At 51.8% G+C, this 21379-nt stretch overlaps 2 protein-coding genes across 3 annotated transcripts; both read left to right on the top strand.

Annotated features, from left to right (window-relative positions):
• The first annotated feature begins 151 nt into the window (after positions 1-151).
• Positions 152-14398, top strand: KLHL36 (kelch like family member 36). Of its 2 annotated transcripts, none has more exons than XM_003917256.3 (5): positions 152-306; positions 2583-2661; positions 8960-10033; positions 11849-12006; positions 13666-14398. In XM_003917256.3, exons 2-5 carry the CDS (start codon positions 2599-2601, stop codon positions 14219-14221), a joined length of 1851 nt encoding a protein of 616 aa, XP_003917305.1. In that variant the 5' UTR covers positions 152-306; positions 2583-2598; the 3' UTR covers positions 14222-14398. The 2 variants fall into 2 exon arrangements, with proteins under 2 accessions (XP_003917305.1, XP_031513910.1); XM_031658050.1 differs by lacking the exon at positions 152-306 and adding an exon at positions 543-561.
• Positions 14399-16055: 1657 nt separating this feature from the next.
• On the top strand, positions 16056-19731 carry LOC103880590. Its single transcript, XM_031658627.1, has 2 exons — positions 16056-16539; positions 17848-19731. The coding sequence occupies exons 1-2, from the start codon at positions 16235-16237 to the stop codon at positions 18197-18199; spliced, it is 657 nt and encodes a 218-aa protein (XP_031514487.1). The 5' UTR covers positions 16056-16234; the 3' UTR covers positions 18200-19731.
• The last annotated feature ends 1648 nt before the right edge of the window (positions 19732-21379 follow it).

The following is a 21379-nucleotide window of genomic DNA, read 5'->3' as shown; positions in this document are numbered from 1 at the left end:
GGTGGGGTGGACACCGGGGATCCCCGGGGCGCGGACGAGGGGCGCGTCCACCCCGCGAGCTCACCCCACGGCCCCCGCGCCCCGCCCTCGGCCGCAGGCCCCGCCCCGCGCCGCCCGGCCCCGCCTCCCCGCGGCCGCCGCCATTGGCCACGCGCGCCGCCTCCGCCCTCGGCCTCGCACTTCCTGGCGGAGCCATGGCTGCGCAGCGGGCCGGCCGGGGGGCTCCTGAACCCGGGCCCCGCAGCCCCGACCGCCCGGCCCCGCCGCCGGGGCTGTCCCCGCCGCGATCGTAGCGCGTCCTGCCAGGTGGGCCTACGCGCGCGCCCACCCTTCAGCCCGGGACCGCCGGGAAGCCGCGCCCGGCAGGGGCGGGGGGCGGGCGGCGATCGGAAGGGTCCCCGGCCCCCGCTAGCCGCGAGCCCCCTGCGCCCCTTGGTGCCCGGGGCGGGCGGGCGGGTGGGTGAGTGGGGCGCCGCGACTGGGGGAAGAGGCCAGGGGAGGGGCCGCCGCCCCCGCAAGTGACACAGGTGCGGCCTGTGCGTTCCGCCCCGCGCGTGGCAGGTGAGTGGCCCCCGCCCCGGGCGGTCCCGACTCCGCCTCCGCCTCCTCGCCTCCGGCTGGAGCCTGCCTGGGCGGCCGTTGCGCTGAGTTCCGCCTGGGCTGCGGGGTCCGAGTGAACGACAGCGGCGTCCCCGGAGACCCCGCGGGCGAGCCGGTGTCAGCAGCGTCGCTTTCTCCAACGCTGAGGTCGGGAGGGAGCTTGGGAAGGAGGCTCCCTGGGAGCCCCCCCCCCCCCCCGTCCGGACGGGGCCTGCGTTCCCATGTTTACTGGAAGACCTTTTCCAGTGACTTGGGATTGTCACTGTGTGTGTGGGTGGCCTTGACCCTTCACCTGCTTCCAAAAAGCGTCGGAGGCCGCTGACATCCAACATGCGTGGAAGTCAGCCCCCACCTCCACGCACTTGCAGGAGACAGCAGGGAGCCTCCGCCCCGGGAACTCTCTAGGTATCTTGGCCTAGAAAAGAAAGCGTTGAGCGTTAGAGGGCCTGGCTGAGCCCGGGCAGGCTGCCTGGGGCGGTGGAGAGAGAGGCACCTGCTGCTTGCTGCTCTGTGACCTTGGGCAACCCCCCCGGGGCACCCGAGCGCCGGGTCTCACTGTGGGAACGACGGTGGCACCTGTCTCAAAGGGTGAAGGTGGAATGAAGTCGGGTCCGCGGTGGGCACTGCCCGAAAGCTGCGTTTCTTCTCTTCCCTCTCTGGGCTCTCCAGCATCCTAGGGGTAGTCAGGAGGGCCGGGAATGGGAACAGCTTGTCGTTGTCACAAAGTTTCTAGTTTGTCAAGAGGAATCTTGTTGTCCCTTCTCTCCCTAGGGGAGTTGCACAGGACGGACGGTGCCCGAATTCATTCCTTCCATGGGAACACTGGAGTGCCCTGCCTGTGTCCCCAATTATCTAAGAACAGTGCTGACTTCTTGTCACTTTGTTCTTTATTAGTAAAGACAGTGTGTTCAATAGGTAACAAACTCTTCTCCTGAACTCAAATAGCAGGGGGAAAAATCCTCTTTAAAACCTTAGTCTCAGTGTGTCACTTGTACTAATATTAGTTGGCAAAGTCCCTTCTCTGTGTTCCCCTCCATCCTTGAAGCATCTGCCCACTGCGCCCCGCCCCCCCCCCCCCCCCCCCCCCCCCCCCCCCCCCACCCCCATCCCCCACCACACCAAAGCCTAACACTGCCTGCAGTGATCCCCCCTCCAAGAGCCAGGCAGTGTAGCCTAAGAGTTAAGAGCATGGACTTTTCCCTGACCTGGAATCCCATTTCTGCCAGTTCCCGCTGTGTGACACGGAGCAGGTTATTTCACCTCACTGCTGTCAGCATCCTCCAGTCACAGTGCTGGCCTCATGGGGTTGCAATGGGGACTAAGTGAGTGAAGCCACAGAGAAGCACTTGGGGACAGTGTGTCTGGAATGTACTGTGTACATGGTAGTCATCACTGTACCACATCCTCACCTGTATCATATTTTCAAAGTGTGATGCTCTCGAACCCCGGGCCTCATTCAGCATCGTGTCATGGTGATGGATCCAGGTTTTGAAGCTGGACAGACCCAGGTGTGATTCTCAGCCACTTACTAGCTTTGTGACCATGAGATCAGTATCCTCATGTGTGAAATGGGATAAGCAATATCAGCCTGGCCAAGTGTAATCTTTGTGGGGGTTAAATGAGATGGCACATGTAAGTCCCTTAGTTTGGTTCTAGGACTGTAGTCTGGGCTCCGAAATTATAACTTATCATTTTAACCTCGGTGTAGCCAAAAGGTAATTATTTGTAGGAAGTGAACTAAATGACATGATGTCAGATTTTAGATGATAAAGGAATGCAAGTTACATGTTCTGTCCAATTCTAACAACCCGATGAGCTCTCAACTCAGTGTAAAAGAGTTCTTTGTAGCGCACGGTCCTCCCTCCCTCCTTCCTCCGTGTGACTGTTTTCACTGTCGTCCTTGGTATCTGCTAGCAGAGCCTGAAATTAATGAATGAGCTAGAGTTATGACTGCATGCTCAGAAATCCTGTTCTTCTCCTAGGGCTGAGATCTCTTTAATGATGGAGGGAAGCAGGCAGACGCGAGTGTCTCGGCCATACAAGATCAGCGAATCATCCAAGGTCTGTGAATGTTCACTCACCACCTGTGCAAATTGCCTAAGAAGTGTGATCCTTTTTCTGATTCACTCATTTCTAATCACAGACTGATTTTTTTGTCATTGGTGTTGTCAGTCTCCTTAATGACAAGTAAAGGTGGAAATGGGCAAGGAGCGGAAATTGTCATAAAATCAGAGAGTGGGAAGTGTGAGGGATGTTAGAGACACTGTGGCCAGACGTCTTCGTTTTTCAGTGTGACATCCCAGAGCTTTCTCTTTGTGACAGCTTGACCCATTCATCAACCCAAGGAGGTGGATGGGACAGGAAGAAAACTGGGGTTCCCATGCCCGCTTTAGGGCTCAAAAACTCCAAGGACAGGTGCATTGAGAACTCAGCCTTCTATCTTAGGGTGAGGGCAACACATTGTGTACCTGTACCCCAAGGGCCTGGAGTCCTCTTCCCTGGTCATGATTCCCTGGAACCCAAGAGCAAGTGAGGGTGAGTTCCCCAGAGCCAGGCTGCTGTGGGAATTCTAATTAGAAATATGTAGCCTGTTCCCATCTGCCACATTAAAATCCAAGAGCAAGACCCGGCTGCTATACTTTCCACAAACTCCTGTCCCCACAGCTGCTGTTGGTAAAGATGGGGGGAGCCATTGGTTCAAGGTTCCTGGTAACCTGTCTCCTCATTGTAGATACTCGTAATGCCCTCAGTTCTTTAGAGGTGTCACTTTTGGAGGTTAAATCTTATGGTTACCTCAGATCATGGATTCTCAATGAGTATGATACTGCCCTGAAGTGGGAGAAAATTGGTTCTTGGGAGGGTGGAAGGAATTTTACTCCTTTTGTGCATAAGACACAATTATACATACAGTCCATGAGCAGACATACAATGCATCTGTGATGTTAAAATTTTGCTGGGGAGGCTATGAGTGAAAAAAATCTTAAAAAGCCTTCTTGGGGGGCAATAATGAAAAAGGTACAGAAACGCTTCTTTAGATGAAGGGAGCTGGGAGCAGCCTATAGAGTTGAGACAAAGGAGGAAAAGAGATTCTACAGATTCTAAAAGAAAAACCAGCTGTCATTTTCAAGAGAGGTTGGTTCTCCTGAGAAATGACCTCCTATTCTCACGTGAGTTCCCCAGGAAGGTTCCTGCCAAGCCCAGCTTCATCGAATGTGAAAACCCGGCGAGGTCTCGCCGCTTGCTCAAAAGGGCTTTGTTTTGGAGCTTGGCTTGGGAGACACTGCTGCTTTCTAAGTTTGACAGCACTGGAAATCTTTGTCCCCTAACGCCAGGACCCTGAGTTTGTTTTTCTCTGAACTGAATCTCTTAGGACTAGGGTTCTGTATCACTGGATTATGTTTCTAACTCTTTTTTTTCTTTTTCTTTTTCTTTTTCTTTTTTTTTTTTTTTTTTTTTTTTTTTTGAGACAGAGTCTCGCTCTGTTGCCCAGGCTGGAGTGCAGTGGTGTGATCTTGGCTCGCTACAACCTCTGCCTCCCAGGTTCAAGTGATTCTGCTGCCTCAGCTTCCCGAGCAGCTGGGACTACAGGTGCGTGCCACCACGCCCAGCTAATTTTTGTATTTTTAATAGAGACGGGGTTTCACCATGTTGGCCAGGATGGTCTTGATCTCTTGACCTCGTGACCTGCCCGCCTCAGCCTCCCAAAGTGCTGGGATTACAGGGGTGAGCCACCATGATTGGCCTGTTTCTAACTTTTTATTTTTAAAAAGTGTACCCATGAATTTCTAGACATTAAACACACCTATGTCACCAGCACCCAGATGGGCAAGAAACAATACTACCAAACCCTCCCAGTTGTTACACTCAAGATAGTCACTGTCGCAACCCCACCGCTGTGGTTTGGTCTGCTTTAGAACTTTATCTAAATGGGATCCGAGGTTGGGTACTCTCCTGTGTGGTTTCTTTTGCACGACGTTGTGCCTGTGAGCCTCACCCGTGTTGCTGCTTTAGTTTGTAGAGGTAGACTGTGTATTCCAGCATGTTGGCGTCTTCCCACTGTGTGACCACACTGTTCACCTGTCTGCCCTAAGACGTGTTGCTCAGCCAGGCACAGTGGCTCACGCCTGGAATCCCAGCACCTTGGGAGGCCAAGGCGGGAGGATCTCATAAGCTCAGGAGTTTGAGACCAGCTTGGACAACATGGCTAAACCCCATCTCTACAAAAGATACAAAAATTAGCCGGGCCTGGTGGCATACACCTGTAGTCTCAGCTCTTCAGGAGGCTGAGGTGGGAGGCTCACTTGAGCCCAGGAGGTAGAGGTTGCAGTGAGCTATGATCGCACCACTGTACTCCAACCTAAGTGACAGAGCAAGACCCTGTCTCAAAAAAAAAAAGTGTTGTTCCATGTTAATACTAAATTCTTTTTCCACATCTAATACCCTGTACCTGCTGCCTCCTCCCAGGTATAAGCCCCTGACAACCTGAGTTTCTCCCTCTGCTCGGCCTTGCATTTGATTAAGGCACTAAAATAGGAAATAGAGAAATGAACAGGACTCATATCATCAGAGAATGCTGTAGGTTGGAGCTTCTAAGTTACCTGAAATGCGGAAACTTTGTTACCAATGTCCCTTTAAAATTGATACACTGGCCAGGCGCAGTGGCTCATGCCTGGAATCCTAGAACTTTGGGAGGCTGAGGTGGGTGGATCACTTGAGGTCAGGAGTTCGAGACCAACCTGGCCAACATGGTGAAACCCCGTCTCTACTGAAATAAATAAATATATGTACGCTGGGAGCAGCGGCTCATGCCCGTAATCCCAGCACTTTGGGAGGCCGAGGCAGGCAGATCACCTGAGGTCAGGAGTTAAAGACCAGCCTGGCCAAAATGGCAAAACCCTGTCTCTGCTAAAAATACAAAATTAGCCAGGTATGGTGGTATATGCCGGTAGTCCTAGCTACTCAGGAGGCTGAGGCAGGAGAATCGCCTGAACCTGGGAGGCGGAGGTTGCAGTGAGCCGAGATCACACCATTGCACTCCAGCCTGGGCAACAAGAGTGAAACTCTGTCTAAAAAAAAATTAAAAATTAGCCGGGGGTGGCATGTGCCTGTAATCCTAGCTACTTGAGAGGCTGAGGCAGGAGAATCGCTTGAACTCGGGAGGTGGAGGTTGCAGTGAGCTGAGATCGAGCCACTGCACTCCAGCCTGGGCAACAGAGGGAGTCTCTGTATCCCCCCCGAAAAAAAATAAAAATAAAAAAATAAAGGAAATCATGTGCCTTTGTTTTTGGAAAGTTGTCATCTATGCAGCTGTGCTAAAACACCAGAAGCAGATTGCAGCTGATTGTACCCGGGTGCAGCATCATTCCAGCCCACTTAGAACAGAAACCCAGTTTTGGAAATAACACTGCTCTTGCCCCCTGCCCCAGCTAACTGGAGCTGGTGGCTCCCCGCCGCAGCCATTAACTGGGGCTGTCGCCAGTCCCACCCTCTGGGCTCTTTCCCTTTTTACACTGCAGTCTGGGGTTGTGCGTATCTCCATCTAAGCGTGGTAGGTCAGCACTCTCACCAGCGTGGAGACAGCCAGGGGCCCCGGGTGGCAGATAGCCGCCTCATGCCCTCACTTGCGTCTCTCAGGCCACTAAGCCTGTACTGTGACTTGATCACCAGCCACTGTAGTACTTTTTAATTTCCTTCCTTCAGCTCGCACCCAAGAGGGGCCTCCGTCAGTGTCTGTAGAAGCACAGACCATTCCTGCATAATTAGAAGCTGAGACCTGGCACGCTGGCTTATACCTGGAATCCCAGAACATTGGGAGGCTGAGGCAGGAGGATTGTTTGAACTCAGGAGCTCAAGACCAGCCTGGGCAATGTAGTGAGATCCCATTTCTACAAAAAATAAAAGTAAAAAGTAGCTGGACATGGCGGCACATACCTGTAGTCCCAGCTGCCAAGGAGGCTGAAGCGGAGGGATTGCTTGAGACTAGGAGTTTTTTTGTTTTGTTTTGTTTTGTTTTGTTTTGCTTTTGAGATAGCGTTTTGCTCTTGTTGCCCAGGCTGGAGTGCAATGGCTCATTGCAACCTCCGCCTCTGGAATTCAAGCGATTCTTCTGCCTCAGCCTCCCGAGTAACTGGGATGACAGGCGCCCACCACCACACTCAGCTAATTTTGTATTTTTGGTAGAGACGGGGTTTCACCATGTTGGTCAGGCTAGTCTCGAACTCCTGACCTCAGGTGACCCGCCCATCCCGGCCTCCCAAAGTGCTGGAATTCCAGGCATGACCACCATGCCCGGCCAAGCCTAGGAGTTTCAGGCTGCAGTGATCTCTGATCTACTGTTGCATGCCAGCCTGGGCAACAGAGCAAGACCCTGTTTCTAAAAATGAGAAAGACTTTAAAAACCCGGTGTAGGCCAGCCTGGCTGTCTCTGCGAGTAACCAGGATAAATAGAGATCTCCATGCATGTGACCTATGAACAGAAAAGCCAGCCTAGAGTGGAAGAGCGGGTCAGCCTGGCCCTCTGAACTCGGAAGGAAATGCCAGGTCGTATCTGTGTAGCATCCTCTACAGGTTGTGAGAACGTGGCCTGCTCCTGTAACATGGACGGAGACGTTGCTGTTTGAATTGACTGGACGTGGAAATAACCACAGGGAAATAAAGGGTCTCAGTGACAAATGTATGCATGGCAACAAAAAGAAGATTAGAAAGAGAAGAAAAAAATAAAACCCACTGCTGTAGGACACATGCTAAGAAGTAACTTTTAAGAATTCAGAGCCTGGGCAGCTTAGGGAGACCCTGTCCCTCCAAATTATAAAAATCAGACGGGCGTGGGAGTGTGTGCCTGTAGTCCTAGTTACTCAGGAGGCTAAGGCGGAAGGATCACTTGAGCCCAGGAGGTCAAGGGCAACATAGTGAGACCTCGTCTCTACAAAAAATTTTTTTGATTAGCCAGGCGTGGTGGCACACACCTGTAGTCCCAGCTATTCAGGAGGCTGAGGTGGGGGAATCACCTGAGCCCAGGAGGTCCAGGGTGCAGTGAGCTGTGATCGTGCCACTGCACTCCAGCCTGGGCAACAGAGTGAGACCCCATCTCAAAAAAATAAATAAATAAGTTGAACCACATAGTTGCTAATACCTAATAGCCCTCGGTCAATTTTCCTCCTCCCACCACATTTCCCGTCTTCAGGCTTAGTGCCCAGCCAGTCCTTTACCTCAGTCACCCTGGAATAGACCGGCTAACTATCTATGTGATAGTTTTCAGTTATCTGTTTCTCCCTATGTTGAATTAATTAATTAATTAATTTAGAGACAGGATTTGTTTTTGTTGCCCAGGCTGGAGTACAGTGGTGCAATCATGACTCACTGCAGCCTCAAGCTCCTGGGCTTGAGCGATCCTTCTGCCTCAGCCTCCTGAGTAGCTGGGTCTACAGACAAATGCCACCATGCCCGGCTAATTTTAAAATATTTTGTAAAGACAGGAATCTCGCTATGTTGCCCAGGGGGGTCTTGAACTTCCTGGCCTCAAGCGATTCTCCCATCTCAGCCTCACAAAGCGTTGAGATCACAGGCAGGAGCCACCATGCCTGGCTTGAATTGTTGTCTTGTTTGGTTTTGGGGTTTTGTTTGTTTGTTTGTTGGTTTGTTTTGTTTGTTGTTTGTTTGTTTTGTTTTTTGGTTTTTCGTTTTTGAGATGGAGTTCTTGCTCTGTCTCCCAGGCTGGAGTGTAGTGGTGTGATCTCGGCTCACTGCAACCTCCACCTCCTGGGTTCAAGCAATTCTCCTGCCTCAGCTTCCTGAGTAGCCAGGATTACAGGCACATGCCACCATGCCTGGCTAAATTTTGTATTTTTAGTAGGACAAGGTTTCACCATGTTGGCCAGGCTGGTCTCAAACCCGGAGCCGGGCACAGTGGCTCACACCTGTAATCCCAGCACTTTGGGAGGTCAAGGCGGGCGGATCACGAGGTCAGGAGATTGAGACCATCCTGGCTAACACAGTGAAACCCCGTCTCTACTAAAAATACAAAAAAATTAGCGGGGCGTGGTGGCGGGCGCCTGTAGTCCCAGCTACTCAAGAGGCTGAGGCAGGAGAATGGCATGAACCCGGGAGGTGGAGTGAGCTTGCAGTGAACCGAGACTGCACGGTACCGCACTGCCGCCTGGGCGACAGAGCCAGACTCCGTCTCAAAAAAAAAAAAAAAAAAAAAAGAAACACCTGTACTTCCTGCAATGCCCTCTGATGCAGCATTTTATTTCTTGTTTTCTTCAATTTCATTTTGTTGAAAATACTGGTCAGGACCCACTGGGTTGGAACAGGGCTGAGCAGGCTGCTGTGCCCTTTCTGATGTGTCTTCTCTGGCCAGGTATACCGCTGGGCCGACCACTCAAGCACGGTGCTGCAGCGGCTGAACGAGCAGCGACTCCGCGGCCTCTTCTGCGACATTGTCCTGGTGGCCGATGAGCAGCGTGTGCCAGCCCACCGCAACCTGCTGGCCGTGTGCAGCGACTACTTCAACTCCATGTTCACCATTGGCATGCGGGAAGCTTTCCAGAAGGAGGTGGAGCTGATCGGCGCCTCCTACATCGGGCTCAAAGCCGTGGTGGACTTCCTGTATGGCGGGGAGCTGGTGCTGGATGGCGGCAACATTGACTACGTCCTGGAGACGGCCCACCTGCTGCAGATCTGGACGGTGGTAGATTTCTGCTGTGAGTACCTGGAGCAGGAGGTGAGCGAGGACAACTACCTGTACCTGCAGGAGCTGGCCTCCATCTACAGCCTCAAGCGGCTTGACGCCTTCATCGATGGCTTCATCCTGAACCACTTCGGCACGCTGTCCTTCACGCCCGACTTCCTGCAGAACGTCTCCATGCAGAAGCTGTGTGTCTACCTGAGCAGCAGCGAGGTGCAGCGGGAGTGTGAGCACGACCTCCTGCAGGCCGCCCTGCAGTGGCTGACGCAGCAGCCCGAGCGCGAGGCCCACGCCCGCCAGGTGCTGGAGAACATCCACTTCCCGCTCATCCCCAAGAACGACCTGCTGCACCGCGTCAAGCCAGCCGTGTGCTCGCTGCTGCCCAAGGAGGCCAACTGCGAGGGCTTCATCGAGGAGGCCGTGCGCTACCACAACAACCTGGCGGCCCAGCCCGTCATGCAGACCAAGCGCACGGCGCTGCGCACCAACCAGGAGCGCCTGCTGTTCGTGGGCGGCGAGGTCTCCGAGCGGTGTCTGGAGCTCAGTGACGACACCTGCTACCTGGACGCCAAGAGCGAGCAGTGGGTCAAAGAGACGCCGCTGCCCGCCCGGCGGAGCCACCACTGTGTCGCGGTGCTGGGGGGCTTCATCTTCATCGCCGGCGGCAGCTTCTCACGGGACAACGGAGGGGACGCGGCCTCCAATCTTCTTTATAGGTATGACCCCCGCTGTAAACAGTGGATCAAGGTGAGATTAAAGCCGGATTATTTCTTTTCTCTTGAGGACTCTCTCGGTTTCCTTAACCTAGCCTTGACTTTCCTTACCTCTCTGGGGCCTTGACAGCCACTATCCTGCTTCTGAATGAGGTGTGACGATAAAGTGGCGAGCAGCATACCGTGGGCCTACACCCTGGACAGGGAGAGGGAGAGCTGACCCACGCCCTTCGAGGGGTCCGTCGTGGTTCAGAGCTGCGCTGCCTGGTGGGGCTTTCTGTGCAGATGGAAGGGTCTGTGTCTGTACTTCCCCATATGGTAGCCACAGCCACATGTGGCGACTGAGCGCTTGAAATGTGGCCAGTGCGACTGAAGAAGCCAATTTTCAATTTCATTTCACTTTACCTGATTGGTGTGCAAGTGTGTGTGGCCACACGAGGCGTGGCTACTCTGTTGGACAGTAGCATGGGTCTAGATGTTTGATCCGTGGTTCAAGGTCCCCGGGTCCTGGAGTCTCTGGGGGGCTCCTCTGGAAGCATTTTGGGAGATAGTTTAAGGAGGCCACCAGGGCTCACACCTGGCCCTTGGGCATGCATTGTGGCCTGATTCTGGGAAGAGCGTGGGCCTTGATGTCAGACCTGAGATCTCATCCCAGCCTGGCTAAGTCATAGCTAGGATATTTTAGATTCTTGTCCTCTCCACATTTTGGATTCCCCTTCTGGGAATACATGGGGGACAGGGAGTGCAGTAGCTCATGTTGATTGGCAAGCCCCTGGCATAGGGAAGGTGTCTCCTTTCTGCTGGGAGCACTCTCCAGCCACCCGCTCCCCCGGGACAGTCGTGTCAGCCTTTATTCTCACACCTCAGCGTCGCGCCCAACTCAGTGCTGTTCTTAGCTCAAAACACAGTCAGGATGGACTCCAGCTGACCTTTTGATTTTACTCTCAGAAATCTGAGACCGCCCTCCAAGGTCGAAGTCTCACCACTGGACAGGGTCCCTGGCTTTGGACCCTCCTCCCCGAGGCCTGGCAGCAGCGGCGGCCTGAACCTCGCCTCCCGCGGGGACTTGTTCTTGCTCCCTGTGTGTTTGGCTTGGATTCGTTTAAAAAAAAAAAAAAAGTTTCTACTTTTATTTATTTATTTATTTTTGAGACAGAGTTGTTCCGTTGCCCAGGCTGGAGTGCAGTGGCACAGTCGGCTCATTGCAACCTCCGCCTCCCAGGTTCAAACAATTCTGGTGCCTCAACCTACCTAGTAGCTGGAGTTACAACCTACCACCACGCCTGCCTAATTTTTATATTTTTAGTAGAGACAGGGTTTCACCCTGTTGGCCAGGCTGGTCTCAAACTCCATGACCTCAGGTGATCCATCCACCTCGGCCTCCCAAAGTGCCAGGATTACAGGTGTGAGCCACTGCACCTGGCCTCTTCTGTTTAATTTCCTGTGGAATGCCACATCCTGCTCTGTTAACACAGAGTGGCAGAGCAGCACTAACTTTACAGATCTGATGCCGGGGGGGGGGGAAAGATGAATTTTTATTTCAGAAAGCCACTAGATCAGCAATTCTGACCCGTGACCCACAGAGTTCCCGTCCACGAGGCTGACCATATGACAAGTGTGGGGGTTCAGAGCGTCTCCATCCCACTTTTGGGGATTCAGAGCATCTTGGGGAAACTTCAGGGGCTCAGAGCTCCCGCCTGAAGAAGCCCCCTTTATTCAGGTGCAGTTCCCTTTCCCAAACATTCTCCGGGACTGTGTGTTCCGCAGACACATTTGGGAAACGCAGCGCCAGATGTTGATGCTGTCCCGGGTTCGGGGAAGGGAAGGTACAGGTATCTCACCTCCACAGGTGGCCTCCATGAACCAGCGCCGTGTGGATTTCTACCTTGCTTCCATCGAAGACATGCTGGTGGCCGTCGGCGGCCGGAATGAGAACGGAGCACTCTCTTCGGTAGAGACGTACAGTCCGAAGACCGACTCCTGGTCCTATGTGGCGGGCTTGCCAAGGTGATCTGGGGTTTGGTGGAAGGCTCTCCAAATGGGATGTTTTTATGGGACATAGTTCAGTCCACGTGCCTCACTTTCTGGGCATGTCGGCCTCCAATTCCAGGAGCGAAATCTTCTGGCTTGTCAGGAAGAGTGGGTACACCGTGAGGGGCAGAGGGCGTGGTGGAGCACAGTCTGGGCTCCGGTTTCAGACTTAGGGCAAGGGTCAGCTCTGCCGCCACGACGGACATCACTCCGTGGCTGAGTCTGTGCAGTCGCTGAGTTTCAGAGGGTGAGGGCCTGACCTGAGGATCTCCCTGAGCTTGGGCAAGAGGAGCTCGAAGAGATAGGGGTATCTGCTAGATCTAAGCCGCAAGCACGGGTCTTCACCCCTCTCAGCCTTTAGTTCCTCATCTGTAGAGGGAGACGATAATCGTACCCACCCCACAGCACTGTTTGCAGAGCAGATGTGGTGCTGCTCGGAAAACCTGCGCCCACATGCAGGGAGTGCCCCAGGGTGGCCGCCTCACCCTCCTCAGTCTCACCTGCCTTCCGGTGTGCATGTATCGAGCATTTATTATCTCCATGGGATTAGCAGCAGGTGCACACCATTTTTTCCACCAGTTCCCTGTTGCCACACCCAGCAGTGCACTTTCTGAACCAGTCTTTGCTGTGGAATACATCCAGGTGCCCCCAAGAGTTAGAAGTGTGCAGGGTAAGCGCTCGTGTTTTTGTTTTTCTAAGACGGAGTCTCTCTCTGTCGCCCAGACTGGAGTGCAGTGGCACAGTCTCGACTCACTGCAATCTCCGCCTCCTGAGCTCAAGCAATTCTCCTGCCTCAGCCTCCTGAGTAGCTAGGACTGCAGGCGCCCGCCACCACACTGAGCTAATTTTTGTATTTTTAGCAGAGACAGGATTTCACCATGTTCGCCAGGCTGGTCTCGAACTTCTGGCCTCAAGTGATCCACCTGCCTAGGCCTCACAAAGCACTGGGATTGCAGGCGTGAGCCACTGCACCTGGCCATATTGATCCTTTCTTATTCACTAAAGGCCCTGGTTTACATCAGGGTTCCCACTTCCTGGCACAGTTCTGTGGATTTTGAGGAACACAAAGCAACATGAATCCACCATTACAGCCTCACACAGAATCATTTCACTGCCCTAAACCCCCTCTGTGCACGCCCTGTCCATCCCTCCCTCCCCTCTCCCCACAGCCCCTGGCAGCCACTGATTTTGCTGTCTCTACGGTTTTAAGCAAAACTTTTCCTGAGTGCCAGCGCAGTTAGAATTGGACTGTATGTCATTATTCCTCTTTGATGTGCGATTCATTGGGTGCGTGTGTGCCTGCTGGCTCATTGCTCTAGTCATTTCCAGCCATTGTGAAAGGGGTGATGGTCCTGTGATTATTCCCATTTCCCAGATGGGGCAAGGGAGATTCAGAGAGAGTGGAGCTGGGTTCTGGCCCAGGCGGCCTGACTGCAAAGCTGTCCGCTTCCCCGCCCTGCCCGCCATTTCTTTGCTAGTGACGTCTGCTGTCTATAGAGTGTTCGTGGGGTGCCCACTGCCTGTGTTCTTAAATCCTCATGGCTCCCTAAGACGGCAGGCTGTTCCCTGGCTCGGGGAGGGTAAGCCTGGCACAGCCCTGAGCTCTCTCTCTGTCTCCGCCCGTCGACCCTGCAGGTTCACATACGGCCACGCGGGCACCATCTACAAAGACTTCGTGTACATCTCTGGGGGCCACGACTACCAAATCGGCCCCTACCGCAAGAACCTGCTGTGCTACGACCACCGGACAGACGTGTGGGAGGAGCGGCGGCCCATGACCACGGCGCGCGGCTGGCACAGCATGTGCAGCCTGGGCGACAGCATCTACTCCATCGGGGGCAGCGACGACAACATTGAGTCCATGGAGCGCTTCGACGTGCTGGGCGTGGAGGCCTACAGCCCGCAGTGCAACCAGTGGACCCGCGTGGCGCCGCTGCTGCACGCCAACAGCGAGTCGGGCGTGGCAGTGTGGGAGGGCCGCATCTACATCCTGGGCGGCTACAGCTGGGAGAACACCGCCTTCTCCAAGACCGTGCAGGTGTACGACCGAGAGGCCGACAAGTGGAGCAGGGGCGTCGACCTGCCCAAGGCCATCGCTGGCGGGTCCGCCTGTGTCTGCGCCCTGGAGCCGAGGCCAGAGGACAAAAAGAAGAAAGGCAAAGGCAAGAGGCACCAGGACCGGGGCCAGTGACCCCAGCTGCGCCTCCTGGGACCATCCTCACCATCATATCCCAGGGCTCTGTAGACCAGCAGCAACTTCTTAGTATTCCGGAAACATTATGTACAACTTAGCAGCTTTTTTTACTTTTATGATTCTTGGTATTTCTATGATATCACAGTAACCAATTAAATACTCTCTGTAACTTTACATATCTTGCTCGAATAACTAACCCAGGCAGTGAGCAACCCCTTGTATCTTTGCAGTTCTTTGCCCCATGTTACAATTCCTCATGGGTCCTTGCTAACCGTCTCCCTGAGAGTAGCTGGCATGGGGGTTACACAGAAATTTCTGTAGTGAAGCTTGGGGCCTCAAAGGGATCTCTTAGATCACCTAGTCCAAGCCTCCCCAAACCTGGCTGAGCTTTTAAGAATACAGATTCCTGAGCCCGCTCAGAATTATGGAATCCAAAACCACCAGGAACGGGGATGAGGTGGTGCCCAGAAACTGTATTCTAACTGGTTCTTGGAATTCTGGGCTTCAGCCACATCTGGGAATGACTGGCAAGGTCGAATGTGTTTGTTTTATAAATGACTGCACAGAGACCCCCACGAGGGTGAATGAGTGAGTGACCAGGGGCCACGCAGCTCGCTGGACTGTCAGGTGAGACGTGGTGACTTCCTACTGGGGAGCTGTTCTCCGTATCCGGTGAACGTTGTTTCTGAATAATTCCATCTTTCCTCATTGGAAACCTTCTTGAATTGTAAAACATTACAGGTAACCAAAAACGAAAAAAGGTGTGAAGCTCGTTATGAATATTTTTCTGTAATTTGTGCATTTTTTTTCCTTTTCTTTTCTGAACCCACTGTCTTTTATATTACTGATGTACTCAGCTCCCAAATCTGTTTATTTATCAGGAAAGAAAAAGCGAGTGCTGTGGAATTTGCCGTTGTTCTCTATGACTCTATCTTGAGGAGCTGTTGAAAGCTCCTGCTCAGAGGACAACGTGTGGATCCCTGAGAAGGCAGTGGAGGTCTCCCTGACTCCCATGCCAGGTCCTGCCCCAGTTTTCTGCTTCTAAGGAGTTTTGTGCTGCTGGGAAAATTCTCGAACAAATCCATGTGTTCCCTCATCCCCCCTCCCCCCGGCTTTAGCCACAGGGTTAGATGGAATACCCTCCAGGCTCCTCCCGGGTGATAGGGCCATTCAGCCTCTGAGCTGTTCATACCTGGATGGCATCCCCTTCAGGATGCGGAGCTGGCCTGCACTGACTCCTGCAAACAGTTCCTAGAGCAGGTATCAGGGTCGCTTGCCCTTTAAGAGGGCTCCTAGCTGCCCGAGCGGATGAGAAATGCGCAGAACTATGGGAGGATAGGAGTGTGATGGGCTTTAAGCATGAGCCAAGGAAGGCATGAATGAGCTGTACCTCACCCAAGATCTGACGGCAGAGATCAGTAAACTTCACGATGTGCTTAATCTCAAACCCTAGTCTAACGCCAGTCTTCCTGCAGACAGTTCCGAGAGCAGGTCTCGACGTCGCTTGCCCTTTAAGAGGGCTCTCGGCTGCTCGAGTGGGTGAGGATCAGTGTGTTAAGATTGACATTAGACTAGGAAAACAAACCTTAGTTAACTTTTATTTTCATTTCTGCTGCTGCTTTGCTGCACCTCCTTTCTCTTCCCTTCAGGGTTTACCGTGGTTCTCACTGGTCTGTTTCTGTAGCCTTCCAGGAGAGAGGAGAGCATTTTGGGGACTGAAAGCTTCAAGTTCCTGCCAAGGAACTGGTTCCTGCCCTCCGTGGTTGGTGAGGAGGGTAGTCTGCATATTTAGCTAGCTAGTTATTTGCATGTGAAGTCCCCGGAGGCTTACAGACTGTTGAGAGGTTCTGCAAGGCATGCAAACAAACAGACCAACAGGCTGCAAAGTTCTTGGAGCTCTGCAGCATTCCGGTGTGTGAAAGGCTCTGAGAAGTCTCATCCCAGCATTTCCAAACTTCTTTGAGCCTAAAACTCTTTTCTCTCATACCTGGTCCCAGACCCCCACAAAACATGTTTTGCAGAACTTCTGCCAACTTTGGGATAGCTTACCCCCTTCCTATTCTGGGAAAGGTTTTATTGCTTGTAGACCCCTCAGAAGCTAGCGTGTGGTGTACGTGGGCTGTTTTCCCCAGCTCAGCCTGGGTCATGAACAAATGGGCAGTTTGGCCTGAATCTTGGGGCAGGTTGGGGAGAGCACATAGACTCTGTGATTTGGGGAGTGGGAGAGCTTTGACCTTGGGGAGAGGAGAGCCATTGGTTTTTAGCCTAAGCCAGCTCTTTTACGTTTTGCTTCTGGGACTTGTCCCTGGAAATGTGTGAGCTACTGGCCTCTATTCTGATTTTCTTGTGCCTCGTGAGTTACATACGACATCCTGCGCCTAATATTTTGTGATGTCTCTCCCGATACTATTAAGGTGGTTTTGTAATTTACATGGCTTAAAATCTAATGTTACTAAGGTTGGGAGCACTCCTTTGAAGGGAGGATAAACAAGTTTCATCTTGTGAGCCAATTTCTAATATTTGATGGTGGCTACACTGTGACAAGAAAGGTTTTTGAGCTTGTTTGGGGTCAATGGATGGGCACAAGAGTGCCCAGTGGCGGTACCTGGGACAGGTTTTTGTTACTTGTCTTTTTAAGTTGAAAATTCACCCTTCTGTGCAGTCTAACTGAAAATGAAAGAGACCGCGCCTGGGCAACATGGCAAAAACCCATCTCTACAAAAAAACTACAAAAGATTAGCCAGGGATGGTGGGGCATGCAGTAGTCCCAGCTACTTGGGAGGCTGAGGTGGGAGAATCACCTGAGCCTGGCAGGTTGAGGCTGCAGTGAGCTATGATCACACCACTGCACTCTAACCTGGGTAACAGAGTGAGACCCTGTCTCAAAAGAAAAAAAAATGGTTTTTAACTCAAATGGGCAGAGTTTGGGCTGTACCTCTGCAGTGGCCATTTGAACCTCACAACAGTGGGGTTTTAAACTAGTGACAAAGGCACAGGTGCTTGCAGGCTGCCATGTTGAGATGGAAACGGCCATATGTGTCATCATGTTAAACTGTCAAGTGTTTCAAGCTGTTCTGCTTGAATTTTGAAGACACCTGGATCTTTTTTTTTTTTTTCAATATTTCAAAATAAGCATGGCAGGCTTCTATTGAGGTTTGAACTTTTCTCATTTCTAAAGAATTAGAGTTGTAACTTCGTGTTAGTTGTAAGTTTGGAGTTTGGTCGTCACCCAATTTGGAAAGCTGTTTGCTTAAGACATAACTGTATTATAATAATAGAAGGGAGGGAGTAGAAAGCTGATGAACCCTTGTTGCTTATAGCAAACTTCCTGCTGTTTAAAATGCACAGAGACTATTTTATCAACTGACTGTACTTAGCACGCAATTGGTATTTTCATTGTTCTACCATTTTATTGAGGCTATCAAGTGGGACTTCAGACCTTGCTCTGAGCGGAACCACGTGTGTATTTATACCTACGGGATATTCAGCTTTGAGATGGGCACCCAAATGCTGAGGGGAAGTGGGGTCCATCCTCTGAGGTCCAGGGTCCTACTTCGTGAGCTCAGGTGTGTTCACCTGTGGTTCAGTGTACCTCGACCCCTAAGCCAAGTGATCGTTCAGTGACTTGCAGCAATGTGGGAAGTGAGGGGACCCCTGCCATACCCCCCAACATCCGCTGTAGAGCACCGACCTTCATCCCTCACCCTGGTCCTCCATGGTGCAGCAGCATCTCATGGGCCTTGCGGCTCTCAGAGCTCGTGGTTGGAACCCTGTCCACTTGTCCCAAACCTGGCGGGGCAGCTGCAGATAAGGTTTGGACCCCCTGGTGTCTCTATGGATTCTGAGTGCCCGGGAGGGGAGGGGAGTGGGAAGGGTGGCATCCTGGCCTCCAGGATAAATGCCTGGAATATAGGGCAGCGCCACGGGCACTTGGAGACCCTGTCCTGCGCATCTGCCAAGCCTGGCAATTTTTAGAGTTTTTTGAAATGTTTTGATACTTTTTGATACAATTTGCTAATAACTGTTTTATAGAATGCCTGACGGGGGTTTTCCACCTCATCCCCTTCCTCCGGCCCCTTGATTTGTGCTGGACAACAGATGGCCAGTGGTCAGCACCAGGACCTCGCCTCGTGTGGCTTTGTCTTGGATCTTGCCCTTCTCCGTCGCTGATGCGATGCAGCTCTAGAATTTCGTGAAGCTGCATGCAAAGTTGCACGCAGCCCATGGGTATGACTGTCTCAGGCCCCCAGCTGATTTGCCAAGAGGAAACCTTAACTCCCTTGAGAGGGTCTGCATTTCTTCCAGAGCTCCTACCTCAGTGGTGTGCACAGAGTTGGAGAGACACCTGAGGGCCGGTCCACGTCTCACCTTTGCCATACGGGTCATTTCTTGATCAAATATATGACTGAGGTCCTGGTTTACTCCCGTCCACCCTTTCTTTTAAAGTATTCTTAACATGAAATCCACAAAAGCAGAAACAATGAACCATTCTTGCACTTTACAGAATCATTGTCCTTAGCTTTAGAGGTTGTTAATTTCTTGTTGTTTTTAACATGAATAGAATGTGTGGTTCTGAAGGTGTGTGGGGGTCTCAAGAAATTGTCCTTTGGGGCTGGGCACGGTGGCTCACACCTGTAATCCCAGCACTTTGGGAGGCCAAGGGGGGCGGATCACCTGAGGCCAAGAGTTCGAGACCATCCTGACCAACATGGTGAAACCCCATCTCTCCTAAAATACAAAAATTAGACAGTCGTGGTCACCTGTAATCTCAGCTCTTCGGGAGGCTGAGGCAGGAGAATCATTTGAACCCAGGAGGCAGAGGTTACAGTGAGCCGAGATTGCACCACTGCAGTCCAGCCTGGGTGACAGAGTAAGACTCTGTCTCAAAAAAAGAAAAGAAAAGAAATTGTCCTTTGGTTGCCTAAGTTACCAGAGTTGAATGAATGTACACATTTCGGTAGTTGGGGGGAGGGCAGAGCGGATAACGCCTTCCTTGTCTATTTCCTTTGAGAAAAGACGCTCCACCTTTTCTCAGTTACTTAAAGCCATCTTTACAGATTGCTTGTAATGTAAGGAAAGAGTCCTGTCCTTTGGATTGATTGAGGTTAAGTCATCAACCACTAGCCCCCTTTCAAAATCAGCGAGATATTTGATGATTAAGTGATTCATTGGGTATGTTCTGGCTACTGATGTTACTGAAATCTGCAATTGTGTATGTTTTTTAATTTGTTGCTTTTGTATTTGTAATTTTATGACATTCGAAGTTTCTGTGTCTTAACTCTTTTTAATTAATTTTCTGCACGTTGCTTTTTTCTCTGTTTTTAATTCCATACAGAGTATTCAATTCTTGAAACACATTAAAATAATTTGCTTGCTAGGGTATGGTTTATTTTATAATTACATTCCTAGTCTTGTGTGGTTATTGTAATGATCTCTGGTCCTAATTTCTCTGCCCGTATGAAAAAGAACCCCTTGCATGTTGATCCTAAATATAATTTGGAAATTAACCAGACTTCCTTTTAGTGTTGTGGGGAGGCTGGGACATTTCAATTCTGCTTTCATTGTGTGTCTAATTACTGTATTTTGCCAGGAATTTCATTCAGATCCTTGATTGCAGCGCTAAGTCCCCGTGACCTGAAATGAAACTATTTGCTTAAATGTGTGTCAACTGGGGTAATTTGATTAGAAAAGAAACACAGAAAGCAAGGAAAACAGCTTATGACAAAAGGTGTGCTATCTTTATCAGAAAAAATGCAATCACTATACTATAAGAACCAGCTCTGTTTTCCTTCGGGTGCTTCCCTGTCTTGCTGGGGTTTTGCAAGGCCACCAGCAGACAAGCCAAGGCACGGCTGTGCACCCTTTCCTTGTCCCTTCGGCAGGTCAGCATCGGGAGGGTGTAGGAGGGGTACCTACGCAGCCATAACACCTGGTAAGGTAACGGTTAGAATTTGCCTCTGAGCCAGTGAGCCCCAAACAGGACCCACTGCCAGGTGCTGACTTCCTCACCTGGATTCTTTCGCATCCGCTTCAGAAGCATCTCAGGTTAGGTTGATAGTCTCCCGATTTTCCAGGTGAAGAATCCTAAGCTCAGGTTAATTACCTTACCCCAGCTGAATTGTCTTCCCCAACACCCGCCAGCCAGTCAGTCGTTGCCTTGGTTTGGGTTCTCTTCAATGCAGAACCTTAGACAAGGACTTGGACACAGGTAGGGTGGAGAGGTGGTCGCCTGGAAGCCAGAATGTCACGAGGAAGGGAAGAAGGCCCACGAGAAGGTGATTTATTGTGAAGTAACAAACCCCAAGCCACAGCTCCCAACAATATTTATCATTGCGGATGACTCTGTGGGTTGACTGGGCTTGGCTCAGAGGCTCTCCACTGAGGCTCCTGCACGGTCACATGGTCATGGACGGGTAGTGGCTCTTGAAGGCGTGAGTGAGAACACACAGCTCCTCCAGCATCTCCCTCTCCCTTTCTTCTCTCTCCCTCTCTCCCTGCCTTCTCACTTCCCCTTCTCTTCCCCGCCCCCCAATCTCTTTCTCTCTCTTTTTCTCCTTGTTCACTTTGGTCTTGCTCTCTCTGGTCTCTTCACTTGACCTCACCTAGATTTCTTACATGGCAGCCAAAGGCTCCCAGAGCAAACGTGACAGGTGTAATGAGCAGAGGCCACGTGGCTTCTTCCAGCACCTCCTGGGAAGTCAGGGACTCAGGTTTGCTGCATTTCACCCCTTGAGGCCATCAGAAAGAGTCCCCCAGGTTCAGGTTGCTGGCCCTGCGAGAGGTGTCAGCTGTGTCTCCTCCCTGACCCTGGAACCCTGTCTGCAAACCACGGGAGGAGCTGGGTGCAATGGCTCGCGCCTGTAATTCCAGCACTTGTGGAGATCTAGGTAGGTGGATCACTTGGGCCCAGGAGTTTGAGACCAGCCTGGGCAACACAGGGAGACCTCTGACTCTATTTTTTTAAAAAAATTATTTTTTTGAGACAGTCTTGCTGTGTCACCCAGGCTGGAATACAGTGGCAGGATCTCAGCTCGCTACAACCTCCACCTCCTGGATTCAAGCGATTCTCCTGTCTCAGCCTCCTGAGTAGCTGAGATTACAGGCACGTGCCACCACACCCAGCTAATTTTTGTATTTTCTTAGTAGGGATGGGTT

Source organism: Papio anubis, chromosome 18 (genome assembly GCF_008728515.1).
Source record: "Papio anubis isolate 15944 chromosome 18, Panubis1.0, whole genome shotgun sequence".
Taxonomy (NCBI): Eukaryota; Metazoa; Chordata; class Mammalia; order Primates; family Cercopithecidae; genus Papio; species Papio anubis.
The sequence above is the reverse complement of the archived record's forward strand: the minus strand, read 5'-3'. Positions and strand labels throughout refer to the sequence as shown.

Bases quoted from the DNA above. Each gene is read 5' to 3' on its own strand.
- KLHL36 (XM_003917256.3), top strand. From the start codon at position 2,599: ATGATGGAGGGAAGCAGGCAGACGCGAGTGTCTCGGCCATACAAGATC. The intron at 2,662-8,959 runs GTCTGTGAATGT...TTCTCTGGCCAG, and splicing joins AGATCAGCGAATCATCCAAG to GTATACCGCTGGGCCGACCA. The intron at 12,007-13,665 runs GTGATCTGGGGT...TCGACCCTGCAG, and splicing joins TATGTGGCGGGCTTGCCAAG to GTTCACATACGGCCACGCGG.
- LOC103880590 (XM_031658627.1), top strand. From the start codon at position 16,235: ATGTTTTGCAGAACTTCTGCCAACTTTGGGATAGCTTACCCCCTTCCT. The intron at 16,540-17,847 runs GTGAGCTACTGG...GATCGTTCAGTG, and splicing joins GGACTTGTCCCTGGAAATGT to ACTTGCAGCAATGTGGGAAG.